We start from the raw sequence: 22,193 nt of genomic DNA on the forward strand, positions 1-22,193 counted from the left end.
GAGTCCTCGCGTTGGTCGCGGGCGGGCCGGCGTCCGTTTGACCCTGAATCCGCACTTACGGCCCATTGCTGGGATGTGGGAGGAACGCTGAGTCCATGGGGGGGGGGGGGCACGCGGGCACAAGCGGGGCTGGATTTTAACTGGCAACCTCTCACCTGTCAGGCAGATGTGCTAACCCGCTGACTTGGTCTATGAAAGAAAGAAAAGTTTGGCATTAAGCAAATAGAAATGATTGACAGTCCAGGAAAAGTTTAGTCTGATTTCCTGTCTGTCAGGGGGATGAGTTTTTTTTTTTGTTTTTATATATTTATATAAATTCTGCGCTAAAATTGTTAAGACAGAGAGAGAGAGAGAGAGAGAGAGAGAGAGAGAGAGAGAGAGAGGAGAGAGAGAGAGAGAGAGAGAGAGAGAGAGGAGAGAGAGAGAGAGAGAGAGAGAGAGAGAGAGAGAGAGAGAGAGAGAGAGAGAGAGAGAGAGAGAGAGAGAGAGAGAGAGAGAGAGAGAGAGAGAGAGAGAGAGCCCACGTCGCCATTACTGCGCATCGAGAGGCTGAATGACGCGCACATTCCTCCTTCCCTCCCTCGGTCCGTGGTCGTCGTCGTCGTCGTCGTCGTCTCCTCATTCCTGAGCGAGTCTCCTCCCCATTCTCGTTCCCAGCCCAGCCCGGCCCAGCCAGCCGAGCTAGCGACCTCGCGAGCACAGTCAGCGACCCGAGGACATCGCCGGACGAGGATTGATTGGATTGAGGACGTTAACGCGGAGGATTTTGACTGACTTTTTATTTATCATCGTTATTATTAATATTTTTGTGTGTGTGTGTGTGTAATTGGACCCCCACATCTGCCCTTTGGAACGCGGAGACGCTTTGGATCTTTCTGCGAGGACGTGGGAGCGACCATGTTGTTGTTCTTCCTAGGTGGGTACGGACAGGAACGTCTCCGGGCTGCCTGCCCGGGATGAAGGCTTTCTTAGCTCGCCTAGCCTAGCCTAGCCTCTTCTCGCCTCGCCTCTCGTCCGGACGGGTAGCGCGGCCTTGGCTCGAACAGAACCGAGACGAGAGGAGCCGAAGAGAAGCCAAAAGGCGTCCGTCCGTCCGTTCGTCCGTCGGTCGGCGGCCAAAGTAACCGAAAGTGCTGCGCCCCCGGGCTAAGCTAACGAGGCTAACGGCTTGCCAGCTCGTCGGTAAAGAAGGCAAAACGTCCTCCCTCCGGCCCAAAGCGACACTGGTGAGCTCGGCAACCAGCTGAAGCGCCCGAGAGCACACGAAAGCCCGTCGTCCGTCCGTCCTTCCGTCCTGGGGGGGCTTTGACGCATTAGCGGCGGCTCGAGTTGAGCAACTCCCCGAAGTGGCTCCGCGAGTCTCTCGCCGGCCGCGTTAAGTCGCTCGGCCCCGGCCCGGCACAAATGCGGCCGACCCGGCGACGACTATTTGCCATTTTGCGCCCACACTTGACTTTGATTTGATTTTCCGCGTGTACTGCTACTGCTACTGACACCGACACTGGTACTGTAACTGGTACTCTTTCGAGGTGGGTGTGTCAAAGAGTCGTTGATTTACATGAGACTGTCAAGTCCGACAGATAAAAGTCAGTTCTCTGGAAATAAGTCTCATCTTTCCTTGAAAATGGACCAATTTCCTAACCTGATTTCTATCAAACGTTCTTACCTTTGCTGGGCTTGATCCCATTTTCAAAAGGCCCTCGTCGGAAAGCTTGCTAAAATGCGGAAAATAATAATCGACTGGCTTGGTCTCCGTTTGAGCCCCGCGGTGGACTCGCAACGTTAACCTGAGAAGAAAATTCGTGAACGTTGTGTAAAATAAACTTGAAATGTTTTTCATGCCATTCGTTGCGCGACCCCTACAGTGAGCCACGTTCAGAAAGTCAAACGTGAGCTTTGGTGGCTCTTCAAGGACAAGTTGCCGCTTTTTTCTTTGCTGTCCCCGTTAAAGCCACCGTGCTGCATTTGCTGTCCGGCAGATCATAAAGGTTTAAAAAAAATGATCTCCCTCCGTACAGGGACCTGAATATTTAGTGCAGAAATTAACATCAGAGGAGTGGAAGCAAACGCTGGGTGATGTTTTGGGGAATGAATAATAAGAATAATGGGCAAAAGATGGCGAGGCCTTGAAGCTTGCGTCGTACTTCCTGAAGGGAAGGGATCGCAAACGCCAGCGTCACGTGAGCGACGACGTTTGAAGCTTGGACCGTCGACGCCGGTTGGCTTGAAAATGTTTCAAAGCTTCTCAGTGGCTCTTGGCGTTTTAACCCATTCTGAGCCGATGACAGCTTCGAGAGCTCCGTGTGCTTCGGCGCCCGACGAGCTGTATCAAAATGCATCATTGAGGAGGAGAATGGGGTTTGGAAAGTGACAATATTTTGGCAAGTACAAATCACAAGAAACCACCCGAATGATAAACCTTTATCTTTAAAGCAACAAAAACAATGCTTCTGAATTCCCACACAATGATAACGATTTTCAAAGATCGCAAATCCTGTTTGGGATTTTTAGTACACCTTTGAAGTCACGCTCAAAGCTTTTAAAGAAACCCTACTACACAGGATTGAATACAATTTGCAGTTATTCGTTGTCTTAATCAGCAATGCCTTTTTGAGAGCGTCTGCATATTTTAGAATTGTAATGACCATTGAGACATTATTTGCTAAGAATGACCAAAACTTTTGAAGGATCGTACAGAATTTCCGGACTTTGATTTCGGTCCTGGGGAAACCGCCGGTGCTGCAGTCTCGCGTTCTTTAGGGGTTGCTATAGCGTCTTTTGTTTGCTAGATGTCGGATGCTTTGAAGCTTTTGAGTCTTTTTCAGAACAATTGCTGGGGGTGCTTCAAAAGGCCCACAACTCGGAATAAAAGCGCTGCGTGACACCCCCCCCCCCCCCCATGTTATCGTCTATTCACGTGGCCGCAAAAGCTAATCGTGTCGATCAGCTGGGCTTCTCCAGACGACCGGTGAAGGCCGGTTGTCTTCGGCGTCGTGGATGCGCGCAGTGGCGCTGGTCTTCCTTGGATGACCCAAGCGCAATTGTTTTGGAAAGTCGGGCGAGAACTGGTAACGTCGACCGAAATTCAACTTAATTAACATCCGCATGAATGCAACAGGAATTCAACATTTTGTAGGGAAAAAAAAAAAAAAAAAAAATCGAGAGTAGGAATTTTGAATTCTCCCAAAACTGTAACCTTCAACGGGGGATGTATAAATTGTAATTCCCCAAGATGAAATCATGACCGATGTTAACGCCTTCCCAAAAGCCGTCAACGGCAAGGTCGGGAGGACTGCGAGTAGTTTTTATCGGCAGTCCGTATACGTCCTCGAGTCAAAGCAGGTGCTTGAGAACAATTGTAATCTTAATCCTTGCAGGTTCTGGTTTTAGCAATCCGTGAACTCCTAAAGCCATTTTGTCAATGTAGGCGTTCATTTCCGCTTGCGGTCCGGTCCCTGTGTGGCTGTTCAAGTATTTTCTCTCTGGACACGTAATAACGCGTCGCGAGCCAGTCCTGTGCGACAAGTGTACGATATCCCCAAATCACTCCTTTTGGTTGCTTTGCGACTTCGTGCGGCGATGGCTTAACGATTAAAAGCCAAAACCTTGCCGTCTTTCTCTGCGTGGAGTCAGTGGCGACAACGAGGCGCTCGAAAGCAGCCGCGCCAGGTCCACGTGTGTCGTCATCCAAAAATAGCATAGCAGGGTTTGACCATCGTTTTTCCAAATGGTCAATTTGACCCAAGGGTTCATATCGCCAACTGACCCTTCTTCCCGTTTCCATTCTTGTGACCAATCAGAGAGGAGAGCTAGTGATGGAACTTTGGATGGATTTGTTCAATTATTTTGAAGGAAACGAGAAGAAGGCGTGAACCAAAGTTTATTAAAGATTAGGGACAATCATGAGTCTTGTCATAAGAGTAACAAGTGGATCCAGCGGTAAAAGGTGAAAACCGGCTGATCCGTTGCTTTCGTCGTTTGGCGCTTCCTGCGCGGTTCCCCCGGTGGGCAAAACGCCGGAAGCCGCGAGGCTCGTTTTCACGCTAATCTAGCGGCTTTGACTCGACGAGGTTTTCCGTCCCGAGCGACGTGCTGAGAGCTTAACGGCATTTAGTCCTTTCTCCGAGCTGCCTGCCTCCATCCGTGTGACCGATATGGCGATGGGGAAGCTAATCCGCACGTGCGCTTCTCTACTTTTTACATTGTTACACCGGGGAAACGCCCCCGACACGCCAAAATGAGGCCACGTAAAACCGCTTTATTTTCATGTAGGCATATCCGTCGCTTCCTTCCTGCTCTAAACACGCTCACTCAAATGTATCCACAAAAAAAAAAAAAAAAAATTACAGATGGCGGCACGGCGACGCGGCTGTACAGCGTTGGCCTCACACTTTTGAGGACCGGGGTTCAAATCACCCCCCCCGTGGAGTTTGCATGTTCCTCCCACGTCCCAAAAACGCGCTCACGTTCACCCGAGACTCTAAATCGCCCCGTCGGCGCAATTGCGAGTGCGACTGTTGTCTCGTCTCCGTCTGCCCTGCGATTGGCCGGCGACCAGTTCAGGGCTGGCTAAGAATAAGGCTCCAGTGAGAAATTGATGATCGGCTCGTACGGACGTCACAATAGTTTGTGGCGGTCTTTGGCGACTCTGGACAAAAAAGTGACTGGACTGGATTGGATTGGAGTCTCCACTGATTGGTGGAAAGCCCGAGCACACAGTCCAACGCGTTCCAAACCACGGCACCACATTTAAGGTCGGCGTACAGATGCGCGTCGTCGCCTTTACGTCGACGTAAATTCGAAGCCGCAGGCGGGAACGGCGGCACGGCTCGGACCTCCTCGCCCGAGATGCGAAACAGATGTCTGGATGGGCTCAAACACTGCGGACTGGAGGAATGTGAAATTATTTTGCGTTCGTCATTTTCTCGCTGCTCTGCTCCCGACCGGCCCGTTCGGAAGCGTCGCTTCCCCAGAAAACGAATTAGTGACGTGTTTGCACACGCTAGCGACTGAGTCAAGCCAAAGTCAACAACACGCCCATGGAAGGAACGAAACAAATACTCATCTTCATGGGGGGGGGGGACGACGTGTGCTAACGGCGTCGAGCGCTCCAAGCGCGCGAGCTAGCCGTCGAGCGGCGGCAATCGCCGTGACGACCGAGCTTTGCTTTGCATTGCAAAGCTGCCGGACCGCACGTCACGGCGTAAACGCCTTCCTGACGGTAATTATGGATTCATTCATTCAGAGCGCACGTGGACGGAAATATATCAGCTTGAACAAGCAAAAAAAGTACGTTCAAAAAAGCAAATGCCAAAATAGCGGCAACAAAAAATTGTTTGAATCATTGATTCATCTTTCATTTGTTTTTTCCGATGAATTAGATAATAAACATTTTTCATTTACATCCCATTGAGAGCAGAACATTATTTCAAATTGATGGTTATGATTAATTTATGATTCATCTGCCATTATGGTCTGTAGCGTCATTTTTGTTTTCAAAATAAAAGCCGACGTTTGAAAATAAAACCAAAACCGAATCTTGCCGCTTTCATGGAGGACTTCACACGTCTGAGGGAGCATTTGGAGAATTTTTGCGCCGTCGTCCCTTGAAAATAAAATGAAGGGTTAAAATTGTCAAATATAATAATTGGTCTTCAGAAAGCTGTCAATTTATATATGTGTTCCTAATCTGAGGTCATCATCACGGCCAGTCGGTGAACCGAAAAATACATTTTGTTGGTGAGTCCAAAAATATCCTTTTTGAAACCAAATCAAATGGTTTGTTCATGATACGAGGAGCGACCGAACGTTTTGACCAAAGTCCACGGAAAGAGACCAGAAACTGTCCAAGGCTGTGGGGCGTCAATTGAAGCAATGACTTGACTTCAAAGCGTCCACACTTTCTTTCTTCCGACGGGCCAAGTTTTGTGCCGACGTGGCCGCTTACGAGCGCTTAATCGCCATTCCAGCCACCGGCGCCTTGAAGCATTTTGTTTTTTTTTTTTTTTTTTTTGGGGGTAGATTGTAGAACAGGAGGGGCGTCGAACTCAAAGTCACAGTGGGCCGAACAAAGCCACGGGCCAAGGTTGAGCAAATGAACCCAACAAGTGCGTAATACGTGGAGTGGCGGCGGCAAATGCATTTCCATTTGGCCCACGGGCCTCGGGTTTGACACCTGTCTTGCCCAACGGCGGAGCCATGGACCATTTGACATTTTGAATGATTCAAAGGTGTCAGGGTTGTTTTCGGGGGGCTTTTCCAGCCATACCAGGCAGTGGCGCTTGGAAGAGGCCCGGGCCACCCCCGGCCGGAAGGCCGCTTTCCTCAATTTGCGCACTTTGATCGGCCGAGCCGGACGGATGCAAGTGACGCCGTTTTGCGTGGCGTGAAGGTTTGTTGCTCCCTTGTGGATTGTCTCTCTTTCACAGCCCAGCAAATCTTTTCCAGGTCAGCGGCTGTCAAAAGGCTGCACTTGCCTGCCATTTTGAGCTTGTGCGACCTTGACGACGGCGAGTCACTCTCTTTGCCTTCTGATACGCCTTCGTCGAGCCAATTTTTGGTTTCTTTGTCAGGGTGTTTTGGATCATTATCCATCTGAAAGATCCACCGTCGTTGCGGCGGCGCAGCGAGCGCCCGCCTCACGGCTCCAAATATCCGGCCCCGCCTGCGTGGAGTTTGCACGTTCTCCCCGTGCCCGCGTGGCGGCTTTCCTCCGGGCGGTCCGTTTTCCTCCCACCTCCCCAAAACACGCATTCGTTGAAGATTCTAAATTGCCTCTCGGTGTGAATGATTGTTTGTCGATTGCGCCCCACGGTTGGCTGCGGACCAGTTCGGCGTGTAGTCCGGAATGGGCGCCGTGTGAGGATAAGCGCTGCGGACAATGAGTGGCATCCAGTATTTGAGGGGAAAATGAAGTTGGCAATATTTGACTGGGTGGTTGGCATCCAGCGGCCTCCTTTCTCGTCGTCCACCAAACGACAATGAAACGATTCCGCTTCTGTTGTCTTGTTGTCTGATGCCGATGGACCTTTCCGACTGGCGATCTCGAGCTCCGCCCCCTTAGCTACAGTTGCCGCGTCCCACGAGCTTCCGAAACGGCGACCGAACAGAACAGGTTTGAAGTCGATTCTCTTATCGCGTATTCCAGATGATATCGGGGTGTTTTTTTTTTGCCAAATGCGTCGGACTCGTCCCAGAGAGGTCTCAACTATTTCACGCAAGGATCTGTACACAGAATTATGATTTTTGGAAGGAGCAGGACCCAATTTCAGAGTTGCAGAGAAATGTTAGCGGTCGATGGCAAAAAAGTTTGACGCCTCACAAACTTCATCTTGAAATCCAAAGGGATCAAAATGATGGAATCGTACTGCGCATGTAAAGCAGGGTGAGTACTTTGTACTCGGATGGATCACCAGTAATATCGTTGGAGTCTTTGCAAGTGAGTGACTGGGCTGGTAATGGAAGCCAGTTCTCGGTCTTAAAGGTCCCATGTGATCCAAATAGGCAAATGGACATTTCTCTCGCATGACGTGGCGCACTAACCCGAGTCTGCGGCATAAAACTTGACACGCTTCATTCGGCGGGTCGCCAAGTCAAAGTTGTTCTCCCGCACTGATCATGATTCAATCAAACTCTGAGAAGATACTTCTCCCTCCCCATCTTACCTCGGAACATCCGGCCTTGCGGTTGTTGATATTGTCCACATTTAGTTGCACGCGCGCACTTCGCCCAGCCTGCATCCGTAATCCACCGTAGACTGTTTTAGGCTTTGGAAAATGAATCCACCTAGCGGGATATCCTTCATCAGAATTGCACATTCCCCAAACACATCTGAGGAGCATTTTGCTCGTAACGTGAACTTTTCCAAGCGCACGCTACTGACAACCGGCACTGCATGTGGGACAACATGGCGGGAGGGGCGTGTCGAGCCTGGGGTCCAGACAATGCGGCTATCTGATTGGCTGTTATCGTACCAGTGATTGACAGGTCGGAAAGGTCCGTTGCCTTCTGGGGAAAATTGTTGCAAGTTGACACTTTGTTGACTGTTTTTGTAAGCGAGCTTTGCTCTGATGTGGTCTCTTTAATTGATTTGAATTCATCAATTGGTTGCCCAACCTGATCTTGAATGGTTCGAGAGAGAACTTAATTGATCCCGGGAGTGGTGGCAGTAGTTTTGTGAAAAGAAAAGGTGGCTAGACTCTTAAACAAGGTGAAAGAGTTTTTTTTTTTTTTTTTTTAAAACAGTCATTGTAAATGGCGTCTTACTTCACATGTGATATGATTGAAAGTTTTGTTGCTTCTGAAGTGTTAGCCTAATAACCCTTTTTTGGGGGCTAATAATGGAGCTCAATTGGAAATGAATGTAACCAACTTGTCGCTCGGGTCTCAGAGGTTTGAGGAACAAGCGGCTAATTGTAGCCGCGTAAAGCGTGCGTGCGTTAATCTGTCTGTAATTGCGTGTCTTGCAGGCAGGTGATAAGAGGAGGAGCCGGCCGCAGTCCGCCAGCTGCACATAGGTCTGACGGGGGAGGCCGAAGATGAACCCGCCGGCGTGGCGCTGACAGGAATAATACCCCGAATGATTTCCCGGCAGAGAGCGACCCAGCGATGAGCCGCAGGATATAATGGCCAAGAACAAGGATGCGCGGCCCCCGACATTCGCCGTCAGCGTGGTCGGCCTCTCCGGGGCGGAAAAGGACAAGGGAAACAGCGGCGTGGGCAAGTCGTGCCTCTGCAACAGATACGTGCGTCCGGACGCCGACGACTACTACTCGGAGCACACGTCCGTTTTGAGCACAATCGACTTTGGGGGGCGCGTGGTGAACAATGACCACTTTCTGTACTGGGGCGACGTCCCCCACAGGGGTGACGAAGGACTCGACTGTAAGATCCAGGTCATCGAGCAGACGGAGTTCATTGACGATCAGACGTTTCAGGCGCACCGGAGCACCAACATGCAGCAGTACAGCAAACGGGCGGCGACCGCCAAGCTCCAGTCTGCCGAGAAGCTCATGTACATCTGCACGGACCAGCTGGGCCTGGAGCAGGACTTTGACCAGAAGCAGATGCCGGACGGAAAGCTGAACATCGACGGCTTCGTGCTCTGCGTGGACGTCAGCAAGGGCTGCAACCGGAAATTTGATGACCAAATGAAGTTTGTCAACGGCCTCTACTCTCAAATCGCCAAGTCCAAGAAACCTACTGTGGTCGCTGCCACCAAATGCGATGAGTTTGTCGATCAGCACCTGAGGGACCTTTACACTTTCGTGGCCGGCAAGAAGAACTTGCTCCTCGTCGAGACGTCGGCACGCGCCAACGTCAATGTGGAGCTCTGCTTCAACGCTCTGGTTCAGCAGATGGACAAAGCCAGGGGCAAGCCAAAACTCGTGCCGTACTCGGAGGCCGATAAAGTCCAGAGGCAGCTCATTGCCTCGGTGACGGAAAGATTTGAGAAACTCATGGGGCAGATGGTCCGAGATTACCATACCACGTGGAAAGGCGTGGTCAGCAACGCAAAGGGCAACCCCGACTATGAGGAGTTCATCACCTTGGAGGGCTCCAGGAAGGCCAAGAGCATGTTCACAAAGCACATTGCACAGCTGAAACAAGAGCACATCAAGAGGAGGCGAGAGGAGTACCTCACCACTCTGCCCAAGACCCTCAACAACCTCCTAAGTCGCCTGGACGAGGTGGAGCACTTGACGTGGGCCGAGGCACAAAGCATCATCCGCAACCGCTCCGATTTCCAGTGCTGGTTCGTGGTACTGGAGCAAACGCCGTGGGACGAGTCGGACCACGTCGACCACAGCGACCGGCGGATACCTTTCGACCTCCTGAGCACACCCGACGGCGAGAGGATCTACCGCAACCACGTCCAGCACCTGCTGTCAGAGAAGAGGAGGCTCGACATGAAGGAGAGGTTCAAGAAGACGTTGGACAGGGTTCACTTTATCAGCGCCGGGCAGCCTTGGGAGGAAGTCATGTGCTTCGTGATGGAGGATGAAGCCTTCAAGTTCATCACGGAATCCGACAGGAGGGACGTTTACTGTCGACACCAGCAGGAGATAGTCGAGCGGGCCAAAGAAGACTTCCAGGAAATGCTCTTTGAGCACGCCGAGCTCTTCTACGACTTGGATCTGAACGCCACGCCGAGTTGCGACAAGATGAGCGAGATCCACAGCGTGCTCAACGAGGAGCCCAGGTACCGGGCGCTCCAGAAACTGGCCCCCGACCGAGAGTCTCTGCTCTTCAAGCACATCGGTTTCGTTTACCACCCCACCAAGGAAACCTGCCTGAGCGGGCACAACTGCGTGGACCTGAAAGCCGAGCAGGTTCTCGCCAAAAGACTGGTTCAGCTGGACCACGGCCGCTCCACCCTCTACTACAACGTTGCCAACGTAGACAAGATCAACCTCTGCCTCCTGGGAAGGGAGGGCCTCTCGCAGGAGCTCGCCAACGAGATTCGAGCCCAGTCCACGGACGACGAGTACGCCCTCGACGGCAAAATTTACGAAATGGAGCTTCTGCCCGTGGACGTCAACTCCACGTTGCTCTTCAGCCACACCTGGCTGTCCACGTTCAAGCCGCACGGCTGCTTCTGCGTTTTCAACTCCATCGAGTCCCTCAACTGCGTCGGGGATTGCGTCGGCAGGATCCGTGCGGAGATCGCCCAGAGCAGGAGAGAGAAGTTTGCTCCTCCTCTCCCGTTTATCCTCATCCTGGCCAATCAGCGGGACACCGTGTGCAAGAACACGCCCATCCTGCGGCACCAGGGCCAGCAGCTGGCCAATAAGCTCCAGTGCACCTTCGTGGACATCCCCCCCGGCGCCTTTCCGCGCAAGTTCACGGAGTTCCAGATCAAGCAGGGCCTCCGAGCGGTTCTGGACGGCCTCAAGCAGAACTTTGACGTCCTGGCGCCGCTGCCCTCTATCAAAGACATGTCGGAGGCTGACCTCCGGATCGTCATGTGCGCCATGTGCTGGGACCCCTTCGGCATCGAACTCATTCTCTCTCCCTTTCTGGAGTCGCACTGCTGCGGCGCGGGGCAGCCGGGCCAGCCCAACACGCTGCTCCTGGACAAGATTATCGGGGACTGCAGGAGGAGGATTCAGGTCACCGTCCTCTCTTACCACTCGGCCATCGGCGTCCGCAAGGACGAGCTGGTGCACGGCTACATCTTGGTCTACTCGGCCAAGCGCAAGGCGTCCATGGCCACGCTGCGTGCCTTCCTGGCAGAGGTCCAAGACGTCATCCCGGTCCAGATGGTGGCCGTCACCGACAGCCAGGCGGACTTCTTTGAAAATGACGCCATCAAGGAGCTGATGACCGAAGGCGAGCACATCGCCACAGAGATCGCCGCCAAGTTTACGGCGCTCTACTCGCTGTCGCAGTACCACCGGCAGACGGAGGTTTTTACACCCTTCTTCAACGAAGTGCTGGAGAAGAAACCCAATATTGAGAGCTCCTTCTTGTTTGACAGCTCGTCGAGGGAGAGCACCACCGGGGCCGGCGAAGAGGTCTCCCAGACCTCGCCGCAGAGCCACTCTCCGGCCTTCAACGCGTACTATCCGGAGTCCGACGACGACAACGAAGCCCCCCCTCCGTACAGTCCCATAGGCGACGACGTCCAGCTTCTTCCCACGCCCAGCGAGCGCACCAAGTACCGTATCGACCTGGAGGGCAACGAATACCCGGTCCACAGCACGCCCACGGGCGACCACGAACGCAACCACAAAGTGCCTCCGCCCGTTCGGCCCAAGCCGGCTTTATCCAAGCCCCACGTGAAAAAGTTGGATCCCAACTTGCTGAAAACCATCGAAGCCGGGATGCGAAGCAACCGCCGTCCGCCACGCGGACCCGCCACGCACGCGAATGACGCGGCGGAGGCTTCGGACAACTACGCGGAACCCGCTGACGCCCTGCTGAGGGCCAGGGGCTTCCACGCCAACGACATTTACGCCGAGCCCGACGACGGGCACGGCCGCCCCGTTAAGATCCGAAACTCGTTCGGCCCGCACGGGGGAGGAGAGGACGCCAACGGATACGAGCGCAAGTCTCAGACCGGACGTCGGCCCTCCAAGTACAAACACCGCTCCAAAATCCTCTTCAGCAAGACCAAGGCCTACCAACGACGCTTCCACTCGGACAGCGACGGCGAGGAGACGGGCCCCGCCACGCAGAATAAGAAGAAGAAGGGGAGGACCCACCGGGGCGGCGAGGAGGACCCGCTCCTGTCCCCTGCCGACCCCTGGAAGGGCGGCATCGACAACCCCGCCATCACCTCCGACCCCGAGCAGGAAGACAAGAAGATGAAGAAGAAGAAGACGGCCAAGACTCCAAAGGAACCCAAGAAGGTGCGTCTGGTCTTTGTTTTCTCGGCTGTGGTTTACGCTGAGATGGGACGAAAGCAACAGGAATTTGGGATCGAGCTAAGGCGGGTCCGGTAAAGCGTATCGGTGGAGCAGCAAATTTCACGGTTCGCTTTGAATTGATACTCGAACCGGGTCCTCGTCGTCATCTTGACGATGCCGTTCACGTGTTGACGTCATGGGGCCGCGCCCGAGACTTGCGAGGGTCCAAAGTGCCCACGCCACCGTCGGCTGACGCCAGAGCTCGGTCTTAAGAGACACGCCGGCGTTTTTCCGTCAACTTCCCAAGATGTCCAGTTCTTATATTCGTGTCACGACTGACGTTCTTGGATGAAAACGAAACGGCAGACGTAAGAGCCACTGGTCGTGCTGGCAGCATAGCGTTCACTCGCTTTTTGGGTTGGCGTTTTTTGCATTGTTATTGGAGACTTCTCCAGACCAGGAGACCTCCCCTACGCTTCAGCTGAAGCGACCACTCGCTCATTTATTTTCTTAGCCTGTTGAAACTTGTCACGTAACACACACGTAAGTGGGTTAAAAAAAAAAGAAAACCACGTGCGGGCGCTGCCGTTTGCCCTTTGTGTGACGTGACTCGGCAGCGTGACCAATCATTTATTAGCGTGCAAATGGTCGGACAAACTGCCGCCAGCGCCGCACGGCCGTCGTGAATGAACGCCATTGTGGGCGAGGGACACCCTGGCCACGCTCCGAAACGTCCCCTCGCGGTGCCCCTTGATCTGTCGTTGATTGGAAGTTGCCCTCTCTTGGAACTGCAAAATCCCCTCACATCAAAGTTGCCCGAAAAAAAACCGCAGCCCGGCGTTCGAGTTACGAGCCGCGCTTTGGCCGCTTCACTTGAAAGGTGATGGATGAGCGCTTTATGCCGACAGCCAATGGAATGCGAAAGCCGCGTTTTTGTCGGGGTCACGTTGTGGTTCCACTTCACCTCGTCGCGATGCCCTTTAAGGACTGCGGAATGAGGCGGGGAACGTCACGGGAACATTTTCGAAAACAGTCCGTCAAGAAAAAAAAAAAAAAAAAAAAAAGGCTTTAAGCCACACCCAGCTGAAGTTTAGTCCAAAGTCAAGAGAAAGGCAGATTGTGCTTTGAACGCGAGCAAACGCGTTGCCGTCGGCCAAATCCCGACGCGGCGAGATGACGGCTCCGCCCCCGAAAACACCCACCGCCGGTCGCCGAGCAGAGAGTAGCAAAGCATTACGGGAGAGGAAGGTCTCAGTTGTCGTGGCTTCCTTGATGGCGCCCGCCAAGCTGACGTGTGATCTGCCTTCCTCCTCCTCCTCCTCCTCCTCCTCCTCCTCGAGGATTCCGTCCGCTCTTTTCTTCTTTGCCTTTGATGCGCTTTTCTCCCCGTCGTCCTCCTTTCAGCTCCGTAGTTTTGCTTTTTTTTTTTTTTTTTTTTTTCTCCCTCGTCCTGTTTTTATTCTTTTGTCCCACATTCCGTGTCTGCTTGAGATCTTTTCATTCCTTCCCTCGCCTTCATCCTTTGCTCTTTTTAAACTTCATCATCGTCGTGGTTCTAAGCGCTACGTTCGAGTTCTGAAAGGGAGAAACGGGCTGGCTCATTTGGAGATGAGAGAAAAAAAGTTGCTAAACATTTTACAGTCGACTCTCAAAAATCCACAAATGGTTGAGCCTCATTAAAAGTGCCATGCGAGTCAGACGGGATCATATTCATCACAAAAAAAAGACGAGCAGGACGTTGTTATCGATGAAAACATAAAACTGGCGTTTCGTTTGCGTCTTTGCCCCCTGACGTTGTTTTTCTTTCTGTTTATTTCAGGCCAAACCTTCGAAGCCGCTGTACCCGCCCACCCGAAGAACGTGGGAGAGCAACTACTTCGGCGTGCCGCTGCACAGCCTGGTGGGACCCGATCAAGCCGTGCCGGTCTTCGTGGAGAAGTGTGTGGACTACATCGAGCGCACCGGTGGGGACTCGTCCTTTTCTTTCTTTCGATCTCCTTTTGGTTTCGCGTGCAAACGGAAATTTCCGTGACGTGCCTTCTGAACGCGTTGACGCTCAAGCATGGTAGCGTGATAACAGAGATCAGCCAATAGCCACGAAGAAGATGATAGTTTGACCACAACCGTCAGCAGTTAGCATACTTTTAGTACACAATAAGCAGACTTTTTAACACATAACGCTAAGCGTCTAAACTGGGGCGTGAACGAGACTCGGGTCAAAATCAAGTCGTGGATTTGATGACTTTTTCCTCCAAAAGTATTTCAAGTGTTGTGATTATTATTTGTCTCATAGGATCGTCCGATTTGAATTATTTTGTTTTAGTACAAGTACAATACCAAACCAGGGGTTGTGGGTTCGTATCCCACCGGGGCCGCGCCTCCACTCCCTGAGAAGGGTTGCGTCAGGAAGGGCATCCGGCGTAAAAAATTTGTGCCAAACATATGTGTGCGTGTCACCCGAGATGACACCCCGAAAGGGACAAGCCGAAAGAAACTTACTTACTTACTTACTTACAATAGTAAATTAATCGTGACAAAAAGTCGACATTTTCCTGTTCGCCAAAACGTTGTCCTTGTGACGTGACGCCAGTTTTAACGCTAACTTGTCTGTCTGCGCGTCTGCGTTCAGTCCGTTACTTCAAGGGTTAAAGCGCCGCAACATGAATGCTAATTAGCGTTAGCAACCGGCGAGCAAGGCATTTTTGTTCCACGACTCGGAGCCGTAAAGAAAGCTGTCACAGACGAGGACAAAAGTCCCGCTCGTGGTGTCACTTGGATCTCGAGGAACCGCGGTAGCCGCTTTTGGCGTGTCGCCGTCGAGACCGGGACGGAAAATGCCGTCGCGGGGAGTCCCGCATTGGTTCCCGTCTTCTCTTTTTCTGACGGCCGAGATTGCCTTTTTCCTCTGTGATCGCGTCAGCGTTTTTTTTTCGTCCTTAATTTCCCATCCCGAAAAGTCCTTGTGACGATCCAAAAACCGTCTTTGGCTCTGAGGAATTGTTGTTGGCATGCCATCTGAGCGCCCGCCGTATTTACATATTCACGTTTATGCCGCAAACCTTCCACAGCTTCTTTACATCCCGGTTGCCGTGGCAGCGGCGTAATCTGCCCCGGTGGCGCGGGACATATTTGATGGCTCCCGGCGCCTCGACGAATATCGCGTGGCTCCTTCTTGTAGCTGACCCGAGCGCACCCCGCGAGCCTCCAGCTTTTTGTGGGCGAAACCCGACAAACGGGAAATCACCCTGTCGTGTTATTTTATATTCACATTTTCAAGGCACGTTTTCCGAGCCTAACCTGTCAAGTTTTGAGATTATTGACATGAAGATTATACATCCGAGCGTGCTCGTCTCCTCTGTTTTTTGTTACTCCCAGTTGAATGTTATTTGAAATGTGACCTTGAAACGAAAAGCTGGTGATTTTCATTTCGATGTGTATGTATTTCTTGAATTATGGGCAGATGACTTTAGTGAGACGAGGCAGTCAACCGGCTGAGCAATGCCCCTTTAAAAGTGGTCCATTTCCAAAGTGACTTGATGACATTTCGCCGTCGTGAGCGCCTCCGAGGCAGGAAGCGCTCACGACGCCGAAATGTGATTTTCGGCCTCATTTAGGTGAGCGAAACTCCGCCGCGGTGGCGATGCCGCGTGACGCTTTGCTGACCTGACAGAAATCAAGCACGGTGGCCCAGGCGGAGGCGGAACCGGAACCGACCCCGAATATCCATCATAGAATTGACTAAGTATTGCAATTCAAACGTTGTTTCTGGCACAGAGCCCATCATTTTATCGGGAAGCCTCCGCAAATCAGGACGCGCTTCTCTTTTTATTCTGGTCGTGATAAATGGTTTGAACCAACCCAAAATGTTTGGAGCAAAAAGCAAGAATGGGTGGATTTTGTCGTTTTTTTTTTTGGTTTAGTTTTTAATTACTATTACTGTCAGCGCAGTCCGCGAGGTCGTCGTGGCAGTCCGGCACGTCGGCGTCTCGCACTCCCGGCACAATTCTCAGCGACTCGACGGCGTGGCGGCGACGTCGACCGATGCTGCCATTTCTTCATCAGATCTGAGGATGAAGCGCTGGGCCTAATAGTGTAATCCAGCGTTTGGAAGGGCACGGTTCACGTCACGTCCGGCCACGTAGATCGTGTGGCTCGTGAAAACGGCAGCTGAAAGTTCGCACTTGTCTCAAAATGCTGTTAAATGAGGGAGGATTGAACATCACATTGTCAAAATAGTGCACATATTACGGGAGCTATCGACACTGGAGTTCTCGTTTTTCAGGTCGGTCACTTTTCAAGACGGGAGTGCTGCCTCCTCGGAGGGGCGCTTTTGCCCCGCAGCCTTTTAAACAGAAAGCTGCTGATAGGCTCGCTTTCAAGTCACAGCCACACGCCCGCTAAATGCATTTCATCTCAAAAATGGTTCCCAAAGGCCTCCGGGCACGTTTGCGCGTCAGGAGACCGCCATGAACGTCAGCACGCCGACTCTCGCGCTCTCGTGGAAGATCTTAGCAGTGCCACCCGTGCAACCCTGACGGCAAAGTTTGTTGGTTATCACGAGGTGCAGAGACCCCTTCGGTGTGTGTGTGTGTGTGGGGGGGGGGGGGGGGGGGGGCGGCGGCGACGGACTGGCTGGCCGGCATGGGTGCGCTCTGAGGCGCTCCGCTGCTTCTTTGACTGCGGAAAGACTTCCGGACGGCAACCGAACAAGGCTTATTTCTCAGCCGAGGATTGTGGGAAATCTGCACCCGAGAGGCGCCTCGACGTTTGTCATCTCCGCTCGCGCATCCGACGGCGGCGAGAAAAAAGGGGGATCAAGTCAAAGAGTGGGGCTGTGAAAGGCCCGAAATGTCGGAATAGGAAAGGAGGTAAGAGAGGGAGAGAAAAAAGGAAGGAGCACCGAGTCAAAATCGGAAGCCAATTCCACTGAAGTTTGGATGTCGTGATAAACAGAATACAATGATTTGCAAACCGCGTTCAAGCTATAATTGGTTGAATACAAAGACAAGAACATTCATGTTCAACGCGATCATAATCACCCACTTTGACTTTGATGGCTGGAACCGTGTTTACCGCTGTGTCACAACATTCAATCAACATTTGACTTGTCCTATTCTTGCTTGATGGACTGCTGCAGTTGTTCAACAGTCCGGGGTCTCCGTTGCACGGCCAAAACCCCCCCGCGCCTACCCGGGCTCAAGCTTCAACCCGGACTTCAGCGCGCCGTCCACATCTTTTTTTGAACACCAGCCGTCGGTCACCCGACCATAGTCGCTCCCGCCACCCAAACGTGAATTATTGTTTTTAGATTTGACACGGGATTATTTTGACATGAATTGTTCTTGTTGATCCGTCAAAAAATGCACCAAGTGAAATTGTTCAACGAGTGAAGCGGTCATAAAATGTCGAATGTGGCTGAGCGCCTGACGTAGCAGCTCACACAAAAGCGTGTCGTCGCAGAAAAACATTGCGGTCAGGAAGTGAACGCTGATACCCGGTTGCGTGTGCCCTTGGTGACTCGGACGTGACGGCGACTTTGTTTGTCTGTTGTCAGGTTTGACCACCGAAGGCTTGTACCGCGTCAGTGGCAATAAGACGGACCAGGACAACATCCAGAAGCAGTTCGATCAAGGTAACGCGATCACGCCGATTGGTTCCAGTTGTTCAAGAGGGGTGGGCACATCAAAGAGATGGAATGTGACAGCTGGCCTCCTTTTCCCCTGCCGAGGGCGGAGATGCGGTCGACTGTCACGGCTCCTGAGATCCCATTTCCCTTCCCTTCCCTTACCGCCGGAGCCTCCTCTCCAGCACCCCCGAGGAGTGGGTACACGCGCTCTGGTCCCTTTTCCTCAAAAGGGGTACCGCCAATCCGGAGGTGATTTGGCAGAGGCGTGTCCGGCGTGACAGAGCCGCGACACCCACAACCTCCGGGGCTCTGCTTTGTCCGGTCCCTCAACTTGGGCCCGTTTTCCATGGCCCCGGCGACCAGGCCCCAAGGATCATTGGGGGACGCAAACCCCTCCCGCATGACAAGGTGACAGCTCAAGGTGGGGCACTTCCTGTCAGACGGTATGATGATCAAAATTTGACATGTCAAGATGGACAAACATCGGACTGGGCCCATTTCCGAGTTAGTTAGTCTAGTTTACCTTCACCAAATCTGTTTGGTCTCCTGAAAGCCAACAAGTTGCTTGCGTGACTTCTTCCTTCTCGTGGAAAAGCGCGATTGTTCCACCTGGCAGACACGTGGACCAAAATGATGGCACCCCTATAAAAGATTGAAAGTACTTTGACCGTGGCGACGTGTTCCTTCGAGGAACGCAGTCAGTCGGGCTCTCGTCATCGCTGTGCTGTTTGCTGATGTCGAGTACCGCACGGAACTAAGGAGAAAATTGCCTCAGGACATCAGAAAGAAAATTCTAGACAAGCACGTTAAAGGTCGAGGCAACCAGATCTCCAAGCGGCTCCAGCAAATGGATCCATCCATCCATCCATCCATCCATCCATCCATCTTCTGCCGCTTTTTACGGGTCGGGTCACGGGGGCAGTGGCTTCAGCTGGGAAACCCAGACTTCACTTTCCTCGGCCACTGCATCCAGCGCTTCCGGGAGGATCCCGAGGCATTCCCGGACCAGCCGAGAGACGCGGGTGGTCCCCGGGATCTCTTTCCGGTTCATTTTTGTTTTTCAGAGCAGTGGATTTGAACGTGGCCGGTTTGGCCCCTGTCCCTGCCCGCAAAATGTCTTTCTGATGAGTTTTGTGTCTCTGTGTGCGCTTCAGACCAGAGCGTGGACTTCGTGGCGCTGGACGTGGCCGTCAACGCGGCGGCCGGAGCGCTGAAGGCGTTCTTCGCCGACCTGCCCGAGCCGCTCATCCCGTACAGCCTCCATCCGGAACTGGTGGAGGCCGCAAGTAAGGAACCGGCTGGCGCCGGCGTCGCCGTAGAAGGCTCGGGCCGATATTCCAAAGTCCTCCATTTGATCGTGGCCCTTTGTGTGCGTGCGTGCGCCGCGTGTGGCAGAAATGGCCGACTACTTGGAGCGTCTGCAGCTCCTGAAGGAAATCGTCAAGAAGTTTCCCCCGGTCAACTATGAAGTCTTCAAATACATCATCACGCACCTCAACAGGTAAGCAAAACTGAAACGCGTCGTGTAAATGTAAACAAAGTACAAGCCGACGTCGGAAAAGCCGAACCCCGGTCCTCACGACCGGGGGCCCGACCCTCGAACCATTAGCGGCACCGTGCCGCCGCCGTCCGAAATTTACTGGGAAAGACGCCGTATTATTTCTGCACGTGGAGGTTACGGCAAAGACTTTTGAGGTTACGACGGGACGAGAGACTTTTGCACGATTGGTCTGCCAGCCGTTTCCGGAGCCTCGGCCGCTTGGCGGTGCCGTGGCGGTTGAGGAGGCGGACTGACGCTCGTCGGCGGGTGTCCAGGGTGCTGGGCTCGGTGTAGTTTCCCGGGCAAGTCCAGTTTTTGACGCGCTTCCCTCACCCGATGAGTCGAATTGGTGGACTACAAGAAAGTCCGGTCAAAACGCCAAATCCTCCCCAAAATATTCCTCGTCTCCACGGTCATCTCCGAGGGGCTTGTCAAAAAGACAAAAAACGAGACGCGGATGGGGTGGAGAATATTGTATAAGCATGTGCGCTCACCAAGGGCGACGGACGTGTTGTTTTTGTGCAAAAATTCCAGGGTGAGCCAGCACAGCAAAAGCACGCTGATGACGGCCGACAATTTGTCCATCTGCTTCTGGCCGACGCTGATGCGGCCCGACTTCGAGAACAAAGACACGCTGTCCACCACCAAGCTCAACCAGGCCGTGGTGGAGGCCTTCATCGTGCAGAGCGACTTCTTCTTCCACGGCGGCGACGTCCCCGACGGCGCCCCCGGCCCCCCGCCGCAGCGTTGCCACGACATGGTGGAGGCGCTGCTGCCCCTGCAGCTGCCGCCGCCCCTGCAGCCGCAGCAGATCCGCCACACGCTGCCCCCCGAGCCCCTCGTTTGAGCGGCCAAAAGGGAGGGAGGGAGGGAGGGAGGGACCCCGTTTGGCTTCTTTCCATTTGCGGCTTCCGAGTCGCTAAACATTCCCAAGTCATTGACCGCGCTTGGCGACAGGGCGCTACTTTTCTTCCGCTGGCTTTACGCGAGCAGATGTTGAAGTTGAGGCCGCGCGTACGATTGACGGACACCACGTGTCAAACGGGCCTTGATTGTAGAAAAGGGATTGCGAGCCGTCGTCTCGTCTCCCCCCCAAAAAATGAAATTCAGTCCCGTGGCCCTTTTTTGTTCGTTTTGGTCTTAGCCAACAGTGTGAATAAGACAAAACATTTGTTGAGTTTTGCCTTGAAAATATGAAGGGGGGGGCCGGCGGCCCCCTTGTGGAGAGCGACGTCACGACGCCACTTTTTGGACCGTTTTCCTTTGGCACGCCGCGATGACGTTTTCACGTCGTCGGCGCTCGACGAGGTGGAGGGTCAACTGTGGGTCTTGTGACCTCCGACCCCTTCCCGAGGTACCAAAAAAAAAAAAAAAAAAGAGACTCCGGGTCTTCCTCGACGTTTCCACATTTCAGCACAGGAACCTCATCTTCCTCATCCTCATCCCTTGTCGATAAGCGAGGAGAAGAAGAAGAAGAAGAAGAAGAGCACAGTGGCTTTTGATGACTTTTCTTTTTTTGATATATTTCTATACCCCCGTCTACGGATTCTGGAGGGAAACTTAAGTCGAGAAAGGGATGAGCTGCCAAACCGCTACAGGCCTCTGGTGCATGTTTTTTTTTTTTGTGTGTGTATTAAACAAAAAACACACGTTATTGTCAGGAATGTTTTTCAGTTCAAGGGGAACTTTTTCTTTTTTTCCTTTGACATTCAACTATGAATAATTTCATATTTTTGCCTCCACGTCCAATAGTTTGTTTTTCCTTTCCCTAAATAGAGGAAATACGTTTATAAAAAAAAATCTAATTATATGAGAATTTATCAGCGCAAACGCTGCTGATGGACTCGAAAACGCGCCAGTCTGCATGACTTGAAATTGAATTTGTGGAAGAAAAAAAAAAAAAAAGAAGCGACTGCATTTGAACGCAGCACGTCCGGGAAAGATGAAAAAAAAAAAGTTGGAAAAGTCGTTTTCATTCAAGTCCGCAAAGAAGAACGAAAAACGAAACGTGAACGGGAATGTTTTGGTTTGAAGAAAGAGACAAGCAAATGTGAAAAGTGTTTTGAGTAAGTGACGGAAGGACGAAAGTTTAGTTTTGCATCCACGTGTGAGTGTGCGCGTACCCGAGCCGATCCAGACGCGCGTCCTCGTCTCCTCGACGTCCGCCTCACGTCGTATGGACGTGTTAGCGTGATGCTAACAAGCTGCTAGCGCCTGATACAAAAACTTTCACTACTTTTTTTGTTTTTGTGTTTTTCTTTGCAATTGTGCCGGTTTGATCCGACGAATGAATTAATGGAGTGGGAAAAAATGCAAGTTGCGGGAAAATGTAGCAATTGATTTGAAAATAAATGACATTAAAAAGCAAATGAAATTTGAAATTGCCAGACGAACACAAAGAGGGTCCGAAAACGAGGACGCCCGTCTGGGAGGCTGCGAGCGTGACTGTTTTCTGGCAAAACGGAGAAAAAGGGACGCAAAGAAGAAAACGTTGAGTTTGGCACGCCTTGCTGAGTGGCAAAGGCAAAATAAGAAATCCGAATCTGCTCCGCTTTGAATTTGAATCCAGGAAGCAAACGACTGGAAACTGGAAAAAAACAAAAAAAAACCGTTGATCTTGTTTCCAAATAAACTTTCTTTTCTGTCATAATTTCACTTTTGTGTGTTGCCCCTCCGT

At 52.3% G+C, this 22,193-nt stretch overlaps 1 protein-coding gene across 2 annotated transcripts; it reads left to right on the plus strand.

Moving 5' to 3' along the window:
* The first annotated feature begins 504 nt into the window (after positions 1 to 504).
* On the plus strand, positions 505 to 22,171 carry arhgap5 (Rho GTPase activating protein 5). 2 transcript variants are annotated; one of them, XM_061819935.1, is made up of 7 exons: positions 505 to 916; positions 8,469 to 12,353; positions 14,170 to 14,314; positions 17,905 to 17,982; positions 19,131 to 19,262; positions 19,372 to 19,477; positions 20,051 to 22,171. In XM_061819935.1, the coding sequence occupies exons 2-7, from the start codon at positions 8,625 to 8,627 to the stop codon at positions 20,361 to 20,363; spliced, it is 4,503 nt and encodes a 1,500-aa protein (XP_061675919.1). In that variant the 5' UTR covers positions 505 to 916; positions 8,469 to 8,624; the 3' UTR covers positions 20,364 to 22,171. The 2 variants fall into 2 exon arrangements, with proteins under 2 accessions (XP_061675919.1, XP_061675920.1); XM_061819936.1 differs by lacking the exon at positions 505 to 916 and adding an exon at positions 923 to 1,226.
* The last annotated feature ends 22 nt before the right edge of the window (positions 22,172 to 22,193 follow it).

Source organism: Syngnathoides biaculeatus, chromosome 5, assembly GCF_019802595.1.
Source record: "Syngnathoides biaculeatus isolate LvHL_M chromosome 5, ASM1980259v1, whole genome shotgun sequence".
Lineage (NCBI taxonomy): Eukaryota > Metazoa > Chordata > Actinopteri > Syngnathiformes > Syngnathidae > Syngnathoides > Syngnathoides biaculeatus.

Bases quoted from the DNA above. Each gene is read 5' to 3' on its own strand.
- arhgap5 (XM_061819935.1), top strand. From the start codon at position 8,625: ATGGCCAAGAACAAGGATGCGCGGCCCCCGACATTCGCCGTCAGCGTG. The intron at 17,983-19,130 runs GTAACGCGATCA...TGTGCGCTTCAG, and splicing joins CCAGAAGCAGTTCGATCAAG to ACCAGAGCGTGGACTTCGTG. The intron at 19,263-19,371 runs GTAAGGAACCGG...CGCGTGTGGCAG, and splicing joins GGAACTGGTGGAGGCCGCAA to AAATGGCCGACTACTTGGAG.